Source organism: Aptenodytes forsteri, unplaced genomic scaffold (genome assembly GCF_000699145.1).
Source record: "Aptenodytes forsteri isolate BGI_AS27 unplaced genomic scaffold, ASM69914v1 Scaffold66, whole genome shotgun sequence".
Taxonomy (NCBI): domain Eukaryota; kingdom Metazoa; phylum Chordata; class Aves; order Sphenisciformes; family Spheniscidae; genus Aptenodytes; species Aptenodytes forsteri.
The window spans coordinates 2,169,012-2,179,478 of NW_008795131.1; the positions used below are offsets into that span (position 1 = coordinate 2,169,012).

Sequence of the window (10,467 nt, forward strand, 5' to 3'; positions counted from 1 at the left end):
GCCACAGCCCTCATTTCTCCGCTGCTGGGTACCGCTTTGTTGCTAGCTGGTGACATCACCCGAGAGCCCACCCCCTGCCTCTTATCCGTCTCTCCGTCTAGCTCACTTATTCACAGGCAGCGCTGGCAGGATCAGGGACTGTGTGAGAGCCAGAGCTGGCGGCAGCAGCATGCGTGCGGCATCTGAAGCTCAGGGCGCGAGAACCACGTAAGGTGCCCGCCAGAGCCTTCCCCCCTCGCCTGCCTCTGCTTCCCCTGGCAGAAACTTCACGGCTCCCTTGTGCGCAGTCCGGGCTTCTCCGGGGGAGCTTGGAGCTGAAAGCAGCATGCATGACACTCCGAAAAGGAGAGAAAATGACCATAAGTATCCAGGAGCACATGGCTATTGACGTCTGCCCCGGCCCCATCAAACCCATCAAGCAGATCTCCGACTACTTCCCCCGCTTTCCCCGCGGGCTCCCCGCCGCCGTTGGCCGCAGCAGCGCCCTGCGCTCCACCGTCAGCCAGCCCTCCGTCAGCCCTGCCGAGGGCCCCCGCGAGGAGGACGAGGACGTGGACCAGCTTTTCGGGGCGTATGGCACAACGCCCGCCGAGCAGCCGGCCAAGTGCCAAGCACCTGAGGAGGTGGTGGACCCCGAGGGCTACGAGTCCGACGACTGCAGTGAGTTCCTAAGTTTCCACGGGAGTTTGCTGGGTGCTGAGGGCAAGGGTGGGTTTTAGGACTGGTCCCCCATCTTGCTGCACGAGCCGTGCGCCCTTCCCAGCTGCTGGCCACGCTGTCCATCCCTGGGATTACATTGCAGCAGTGACAAGCCCTCTGCTCTAGCCAGGAAGGCTGTCACAGCACGGCTCCGGCGCTGCCCCCGGGTGGAGGGAGGCCCTGGGAGTGTCCCTGCTGCAGCCAGTCTGGCCACTGAACCCAAACTAGGGAAGTCTCCCAAGAGCCACCAGTTGCTGTGCTTTGCCGTTGTGGTTGATGCACTTCTCTGCCTTGTCCCTGCTCAGTTCATTGCCTCCGAAAGCTGCCAGCTGGGCTCAGACCCTTTGGTTAATCCGTCTCAGTGGTGCAGCCTGCTCCAGCCACCCTGCTGATTAGCTGGCGATACGCTCCAGCATTGCCCAGCTCCAGATTGGGGAGATTTGTTCGGAATGACATCTGCCTGGGAAATCTCTGCCCTCTCCCTCAGCAAACTCCGGCGTGTCATTCCTCACCCACCAGCTGCAGACAGAGCCCTGCACGAGACCGGGGGGGCTTTTGAACAGAAGGCTTTGGTTCTGGTAGATGCAGGTGTTTGCAGTGACGGTTAACCCCTCCCCACCCAAAACGTCCTTCCTACCCAGCTCGGTGGAGCTTGCAGGCTGCAAAGCAGCTGCTCTCTGGCTCTGCCAGCCGCGGTGGCTGGGATAGCATTGCTTTCCTTGAGGTCGGTTAAAACCCAAGGTCTTGATTCAGCCCAGCCTTTAGGGGCCAGATCCTGCGAGGGGCTGAGCACAAAGTTTGAAGCTGGGAGATGCCGAGGAAGGGAGTCAGTGCTGCTGAGTGGTGCTGTGTGCTCGTCCTGGGGGAAGGTGGAGGCTGAGCTCCCATGACACTGAGCTGTTTACGGCCCAGCACCGGGCAGGCGGTGGCTTTCCCTGTGCAAAATGTCACAGCCCTGCCTTGGCATTACTCCCTCGCTGCTGGGTGCTGGACCGGCCTGGGCTGCTGTCAGCTATGCCAGACCCCAGAGCATGACCCCAGGGAGAGCTCCCCGAAGGGCTGTGCTTGCTGCAAGGCGGCACAGCCGCTCCCGTGCCCCACTCTGCCTGCTGACCACCAGCCATGGCTCCGGGAGAGGCTGGGGTTCTGGGTGCAAGCCCCAAACTGATGCTTCCTCTCTCCCCATCCCGGTGTCGGGGTCACGGTCTCTTTGGAGGAGGTGAGAGCCGCTGCGCTCCCAGGGAGAACATCTCTGCTAAGCTGCGTTTGTCCCAGCCAGGCAGTTAACAGTGACTTTAACCGGATTTGGGTTATTTGCTGCTCTGATTATTAGATCGTCTTTGCTCATCCCAGCAATAGAAATGGGAGCAACTGGATCTAAGGGCCAGAGGTGTGTGCGGGAGCCAAAGTGCTCGGGGCCGTGGGGCGCAGCGCTTTCACCGGGTGACTTGTGGGGAGATTGCCCAGGGCGCTGCCTTCTGCGTTTAGTCCCGCCAGCAATGCTGGAAGTGGCTCGGCTCGGTGCCGGGGGCCGGCGGGTGTTTGTCTCACCCTGGCTGGTGTTAGGAAGTGTTTCTTGCAGCGTAACAGGTGTCAGGTAAACTGCTGAGGCTGTTTTGCCAGGTGTGGTGGGTTTTCCGCTGGCAAAGGCACGGCGGTGCTAAGAGCAGAGCGAGGAGGTGGCACTGCTGATGTCACATCTCTGGGGACAGCACGGGATGATCCCAGCCGCTCTCAGGGCACTGCTTGGCATAAATGTGCAGGATGAGACTGTCACTCCTCCATGTTTATCAACCAAGTTGCAAAGCCAGACAGGGCCTTGCTGGCCCCATTTCCCAGGTGGGGAGCTGGGAAGGGATTCGTGCAGCCTGACTTGAGCCATCGGCTACGCTGGGGAGTGTCTTTCAGCTCCCCCACATCCCTGGTGGGTGATTCAGGGCTGCTGCATTAGTCACCTGCACTAAATTTCCCCTGGGGAACCTGTCTCCGCCTGTACGGCAAAACAGTGTTGGGGGTTAGGTAGTGTCAGTTCCCTCTGGTGCCACACAGGGTTTGGGGAGTTGACCAAGGTCTCTGAGTACGGTGGTGTCAGAGCCTGGGTGCAGCACCCACGAGGCGAGGGCTTGCTGGGCAGGGGTGTGTCTTGCCTCGCTCCCCAGAGATACTCCCAGCACAGCCCCCAGAGAGGTGCAGGGAGAGGGTTTTGCCATGGCAGGATCCATCGGGAGGAGGAGGAGAGGATGGCTCCTTCCCATTTGTCCCACCTGCCTGCAGGTTTCCCTCCTCCAACACTGAAGCGATGGTGCTGGCTGGCCGGGTGGGAGGAGTAGAGCTGCCCCTGCCTGGAGAAATGCAGCATTTGTCTGGGTTTCCCCTACACTCGTTCCTGCCTGGGGTTACTTCTCCAGCCTGGTGTTTCTGGGTTTCCAGCAGCACCAGCCTGATGGGTGACGGGGCCGCGTTGCTCAGTCACCGCAGCACTGCAGGGTGGCATCGGGCAGGGGCTGGACCGGAGCTGCCAGCCTCTCTGCCTGACCTGGCAGGGCTGCAGGGAGTGGTGCAGGGTAGGTCCTGCCTGCACCCTGCTGCAGCTCGCCTGGGCTGGCTCCCTGTACCATATTTCTTAATCCTTTGCCGAGTGGTGTTCCTGACCCCACCAGCAATCCTGGGAGGTGCCTGTGGAGCCAGCAGGAGCTTCCCTCCTCCGGACAGCCTCTCCCTGGGCTGTGGGGAGCCCCAGAGCAGGGCAGCCCTGGGAGAAGCATCAATGTCTGCTCCCATCCAAGCAGGGTGGCCTGACGCAGTGGTTTGGCATCCACAGGGAGCAGGGACGTGTGTGTGTGTGCAATCGTGTGTTCGGTGCTTTGGAAAACCAAGAATCCTAGGGCCGCAGGAGGCAGGTGGGATCCCTCCAGAGATGGGCAGGGACCTGGCCGAGGTGCGATGGGGTGGGAGGGGACCCACTGCCACGGGCAGATGGCACGCGTCACTGGGAGGCTGATGCAGAGGCTCAGGTTGATGGCTCTGGGGCACGTGGGGCTGAGGCCAGTGGTTTGGGGCACCACACTGCAGCCCTGCGGAGCTGGGGAGCACAGCACTCGGGAGCTGTAGAGGTGCCGAGGAAAACAAGCATGGTCCCCACAGGGCAGCCGTAAGCAGCCTGTTGAATGCAGCAAGTGGCAGGGAGCAAGCAGGGCCAGGGAGCTGACAGAGCAGATAATGAGCGGAGATGTCGGGGCTGGCTCTGGGAGCACTGGGAATTGCATGGGGCCAGCCCTTCCCATCAGACCTGCCAGCAGCGCTGCTGTGAGGATTTGCAGGGTCTTAGTTGGCACCCTCTGCCATCCCAGGGCCCTTGGGAGGCCCCTGGGAGAGGGACCTGTTACTGCCCTATGCCTCCTCTGTCCCCACTCTGCAGGGACACTCCAGGACCAGAGCCCAAGCTGTACAGAGCAGGACTCTTCCCACAGTGGGTTTGTCCCCGACGGAGCTGCTGAGGAGGTGGAATGAGGCAGGAGAGATGGGGAAACGTGTGTTTGGTACAAACCCTGCAGAAGAGTGGTTTGGTGCCCTTGGACCAGCACTAGCATCTGCTGTGAGCTGAGAGGACCAGCAGGGATCTGGGGATGGGAAGGGAGGGGATTCGCTCCTACTGCCTCGGGACACCCGGCTCTCACCTCATCTTTGGTTCTCCTGGCTGGTGCCTGGTGACACCAGCAGTACCCTGGGGTCCCCAGCCACCAGGGATGCTTCCCACCCAGTCGGGCGGCACACTGCCAGGGGAACTTGATTCACAAGAAAAATAAGCAAATGCCAGCTAGGTGGCAATGTGCCACCTGCGAGGAGCTGGGTCTCGCCTCCCATCTCCCCCGATTCCAAGCAAATTGCTGCCCCTCGAGTGGCTGCGCTTTCCCCTCCACAGCACCAGCATGAATTTGTACCTGACAGATTTTTAAAGGTCTCTGAAATCTCTGCGCAAGCAGCACAGAGGTAGAAATGTGGCCCCTCTGAGGGACCGCTGCCGTGGCTGCTCTCACTGGGGGACAGCACTGAACGGAGTGGCAATCCTTCTTCTGTAACGTGCAAGCAAGTTTCTAGCCCTTGAAGAAATGCTCTGTTCCCCCGAGCTGCTGCTTGGCTTCGGAGCAAATTTCCTCCCTCCTCTGTATGTGTTTGGCTCTGGGTTTTCAGATGGGGAGGCAGCCTGAGAGGAGGGGGTTGCAGTGGGAGCTGGCATTTCTGGAAGAGCTGCCCATGTACCCTTCCTGCCAGTGCTCCAGGGCTGTTTATATATGTACAAACCCAGCCAATTTTATAGCATGCCCAGCTTTATTCATGGGAGGAGCAGGCTCGTGAGCTTCCAAGCTGCAGCAGCATAAAAACAACTTCTCCAAACTACAGCTGAGAGGTCTGTCCTGGTGCATGGCTGCTCGTGACGCCTGCTGCAAGCAACGCCACAGAAGTTATTTAGGAAGACTCTTATTTTGAGCAAAGGAGATAATTAGGCAGGCAAAGCCATCATGCAGATATTACTTACTGGCTGCTTAAAGACGTAAAGAAGAATGAAGGTCTTAAGGGGTGCAGGGTTTGCAAGTCACCTGGCAATGCTTTCGGCCAGACAGGAGGAGGCAGGAGAGACGACGAGGGGAAATGTGCATTGAAACGATGAGGATATTTACTTCTGAAACGCAGCTTCTTAGCATATGCTGCCACTGCTATTTATAACCTTTGAATCGTCTTTTCAATCCAGATAAGGCCAAAAGAAGTATTATTTTACTCAGGAAACTAAACAAACCACTGCTGATTTCAGCAGAGCCTGGAGCATGGTTTTGCCAACTGTACCGCAGCCGGAGCTGCCTACACCAAGGAAACGTGTAGGTACCAGGTGGTGTCAGACCTGAGGTTTAAGGGCATCGGGGAGCTTCTAGCCCTCCTAAGGGAGACGCAGGGTGTTAACTGAGGTGACTTTGGATTAGCTCCTGTTTGGTTTCCCATAGGATACCCAGGTATCGGGAAGGTGCTGGCGTGGGGGGAGGTCTCGCCCTCTCCTGCCGGCTGCCCCGTCGGTGGTCCAGGTGGAGGCTGTGCATCAGGTGCTCCTGGTCCTCCAAGGAGCCTTCAGCCCCTGGAGATGCTCGTTCCCAGGGAGTGGCCATAGCCAGGGACACCCTGAAGTGCTGGGGATAAATGTGTGGCACCCGGCGGGGCCAGTACACGAGGGTGAGCAGGGTCTGTCCGGGCATCCCTCCTCCAACAGCGATGGAGGGAGCATATGGGCCACGGCCTCCAGCATCTCTGCTAATGAAGGAGCTGCGCAGCTGCTGGTTAGCGAGGAGCCCTCCTTCTGCCTGGCTGCCTCCCTCCCCAGCAGCCTGCCCAGCCCTTCACCTTCCCCTGGTCCCGGCGTGCAGGAGGGGAGATGATGCCCAGCTGGAGGAGGGAGGCTCCCTGCTCTGCGGTGACTCTGCCGCCCTCATCCCTTCACTGACACCCATCGCTCCAACGTGTTCGAGCCCAAGGAGTTCCCGGATCTTTCATCTTTGTATTTAACACTGAAGGCAATTTTGGGGGCTTGCTCCAACGTGGAGCCCAAGGAGTTCCCGGATCTTTCATCTTTGTATTTAACACTGAAGGCAATTTTGGGGGCTTGTTAATTGCAATACTGTATTTCATTAAAGGGAGAGAAAGGGAGAGATTTGAAGGCCATCTCTAAATTGAAATTGCTGGAAGTCTAATTGCTGCTGACATCAGGGACCATTTAGTGCTGTAAAACATAATTGCATCCCTGAACTGTTCTGAGCAGATAAGTGTTCCTCTGAACACTCCTCCTGGAGAAGACAGAAGAGCTGATGAGCATCCATCAACCAGCCTTGCAAAGAAGCAGCTCCCTGCTCCGGAGCTTGCCAGGGGCTGGCGCTGTGTCTCCGAAATGAAGAACTATTGATTGCTGTAGATTTTAAGTGAAAAACCCACGACAAGGCAGGGAGCAGTTGCAAGAAGGAAGAGTTGTGCTTGTTCCTCACTCCTGATCCTGTTGAATTCAACCACATCTGTGGAGCTCCCGAGGAAGGAAGGTCTCCTGCCTGTGTGCTGGATCCGGTCCCTGCTGGCTTTTCACGTAGGACTGGGAACATCCTTCCCTGCCTGCAGCAATGGACCAGAGTCCCATGATGCTCCCGTGCCGATGGGAATGTCTGTGTCCCAGCATGGTGTGCTGCCCCTGGGACGTGTCCAAAACCTTCCACAGGACAGCTTTTTCACGGAGTAGCTCACGGTGATGCTGACTTTCAGAAGTGTCCTGTTTCCACCTGCCTTTGCCACCTTCCCTGGCTGATGCGGAAACCCGCAGCGATGCCTGTGGCTGTACGTTCATGCCAGAGGTCAGTGCTACCATCAGACCTGGGGGCTTGCAGCCGTCGGGGTCTGCAGCACCTCAACTCAGCACCTTGTGGGATCCATCCCTGACAAGCCACGCACCCTCTCTCCGCGGAGGCACACGAGTCGCAAGCAGCAGCCCAAGAGGGTCTGTGCATGGACTGGGAGCGCTGTGGGTGCTGAGCAAGCTCAGCCCTGGCTGTGGGAGGCTGCTGGGACTGACGGAACTGTTTTCCAGGGGGTAACCCTGGGGGCTTTAAGGGGCTTTGAGCAAGCTAGCCCTGGCTGTGGGAGGCTGCTGGGACTGACGGAACTGTTTTCCAGGGGGTCTGGGGGCTTTAAGGGGCTTGCTTGTAACCCTGGGGGCTTTAAGGGGCTTGCTCCCACGTGGGGCAGGGAGTTGGTCCTCGAGCTGCCCCAGCGCTCACTGCCTGCACTGCCCTGCCATGTGCCGCTGGGCCGGGACGAGGCACTGCTGCACCCGGGGAGGCAGGAGCACATGCAGCCGCCTGCCAAAGCGATCTTCAGTGGCCCTGCTTGGAAATGGCAAGAAATAATTCCTGTTCCTCCTGAGGAGTCATTTACCGACATTTTACATGGGGCTGTATGCGCACAGAATTACTTGCTGCCTTTCAGGACCTTTAAAATTATCTCCATTGCAGAGGAAAATTAAAGCAATGGAAGAATAGGGACCTATCTTTTATAGTGCATTAAAAAATACCCAGTCTGAAGGTTACTGAACCTGTGCTTTCTGTAAGGGAGAGCTAATCCAGACAATCCCCAGCAGTCTTTTTACTGCTCCACTCTGATCTCCCTGGCACAAAATCCATGAGCAGGTTATCTTGGGAGCAGCAATGTTGATAAGCAGAGGGACTTAAGGCTTTTGCACTTCTTTTTAATTAGTTCTATAGTGGGTTTTTTGTGCACACCTCAGTTTCTCCCAGCGTAGAGCCTTGCCGGGCTTTCTAATGGCAGTCACGATGCGAAAGCTTCCCTGACTTCGAAAGGTAAAGAGCCCACTCAATCGTCGGTTCCCTCCACTGCAGGCTGTGCTGAAGCTTGTGGGTCCGTGCTTCAAGTGTCGGTGCCTCTTCCATGTCTTGAGCATCTCTTGGGCTGAGAAACTCTTCTCCTTGGGGTGTCCCAGGCCACCGAGGGGGCGGATCTGCTGCCCTGCATGGGCCAGGCGAGGGCACATAGCCTGCAAGGACAGGGGCTGGATAAGGGAGCAGAGCACAGATTTATCACCACGTTTTGCCTTTCATCCCGCAGGTATAAATAGAAGCTACTTCAGCCTCCCCGTCACCCTGGGCGCTGATGGAAAATGTCAGAAGTAAACAATTTCTGCCGACTCCACCAACAAGGGCGGGAGCGGCACTGTGCCAGGGCGCCGCGCTGCCCGTGGGCTCCAGGCGGGCTCGCCGTATCCCACGGCTAAGCCCGGAGACGCATCTGCCGGTTATGCTGGCCTCTAATAATTTTGTGTCCCACTGAATTAATCAAAATGACCAAAGGTCAGTGGGAGAAGAGGCCGCGTTCCTGTGCAAGTCAGATTTATTTTCCTTTTTAGAGCCTGTGTTAAATGCCAGACCCTGGCCAGCACCTTCCCATCAATCTCTCCCAATTCATGGAGGGGAAAGAGGGTCAGAACCTGCTAATGAGTTCAGCTCTCCTAATGGTTATTTTGTCATTGGAGCAGAATAATCGTAATAATAATGATACATCCTGCCCGCTGTCTGGAGAGCGGAAAGCTGCCTTTGTAATGCCTGACAAAGACATTTATTTATATTTTTTTATTTGCAGCCTGTGTGATTAGAGGGCAGCATTCGGAATAGCCCAGTCAAGTTAAATACGTCTAGTAACAGCGCTTCGAGTCTAATTGCTGCCCTTTTCTTTTTTAGGCACTCGCTCCCCTAATTAAGAGCACAATCGAGCTGCATCTCAGCTGCGAGGATGGGTGGGAGGAGGAAAGCCATCAAAGAAGGGCGATTCAGCCGCTTTGCGGAGGGCCCTGTTCAGAGCAGGGTGCGTCCCTGGGTGGCTGCTGCAGCCCAGAGGCTTTGGGCCCAATCCTGCTGGCTGGAGATGGCAAGTCTCCCACAGCCAGGGCTGGATGTGCTGCCGGTGGTTTTGCAGGAGGGGTGAGAGTAAGACCTGTGCCAGTGTTTTGGTGTTGGCGTGCCTGACCGCTCACTCGGCGTGCTACCCGCTCCGGGAGCGCAGGGCTGGCTCTCCAGCTGGGCTGCGGTCCCATGGGGGTTCGCACAGAGCTGTTGTGGGCTGCAGGGTGGCTCCCACCCCTGGATTCAGCTGGAGGTCTCCTGCCATCTCCTCAGATGCTCGAGCAACCCTGGGGCCAGTCTGCCTGGGAGCGGCCGGCCGGGGAGGCAGGCAGCTTGAGCGCCAGCCTTGTCTCTGCCTTCACCGCTGTGCTGGATCCGTCACCCAGCAGTGCATCCCCAGGATGATCCCCATCTCCCACGGAGACAGCGTGGCTGCGTCCGCGCCGCAGGCGCTCTGCTCCTGCGGGAGACGTGTCCTCAGCATCCGCCGCCCTGCTGGGTCCTGGCTCTGGCAGCAGCACTTGCCCTCGGCTCCGTAGCGGCACCTTAGCTGCCAAACCCCAAGCTAGCCTGATCCCTTTTGTCATCTCCATACGGCTGCGTTTTTAAGCAATTAGCACAACATGTTCTGCTGATGTTTCCACATCCCTCTGCCGAAGGCAGACCCTTCCTTGGGAATCGAGACTCACCATCAACGAAAAAAATTCCTGCAGAGAGGAAAACCCCTCCAGGGCTGGAGGAGAGCTGGGGACGGAGCCTGGCAGGGCTGGGGGGAGCCACGCATCCCTGTCCGTGCCCTCCTGCCTCCTTGCAGTTCCGAGATGAATGGGAACTGCTCAAGGTTTGCTCGTGGACCGCCAGTGCTGGGGAGCAGGACCTTAGTCCCCAAATGCGAAACAAGCATCTGCTGCTGTGTGACGGTGCTTTTGGGTTTTGCCCATCCTGCCGGAGCGGGCTCCCCGCTGCCCTCGCCCCTGGGGCAGGTTGCAGCGCCGAGGGGACAGGAGGCTTTGTCAGTATTTCCTGGCTGAAGTCTGTTTTCACGCCAAGCTTTTAATTTGTTTTATAAATTGCCAAAGCCAGCAGGCTAAGCCGTGGGCCCCCTTCTGTGATAAAAATAAAATAACAGCTTGAACTTGGGAGGGCCGAGCGGCGGGGCTGGCGGGAAGCGGCTGATTAAAGGGCAGGTGGAAATGATGAGGTTCCGAAACCGGAGGCTTCATCTTCCGCTCTCGAACAAAAACGCAGATTTGTCAAGTTTTGCTGACTTGGCTTTCTCCTGTGTGCTGTGGAGCCTCCCGCTACACCCGCCCCAGCGCGGCGGGGAGCG

At 57.8% G+C, this 10,467-nt stretch overlaps 1 protein-coding gene across 1 annotated transcript in view; it reads left to right on the forward strand.

Moving 5' to 3' along the window:
• The first annotated feature begins 329 nt into the window (after positions 1 to 329).
• DOC2B (double C2 domain beta) overlaps positions 330 to 10,467 on the forward strand; it is a 36,016-nt gene continuing 25,878 nt past the window's right edge. The window contains exon 1 of the mRNA XM_009278202.1: positions 330 to 660. Within this exon, the coding sequence (XP_009276477.1) occupies positions 330 to 660 (331 nt within the window). The remainder of the gene's footprint in view (positions 661 to 10,467) is intronic.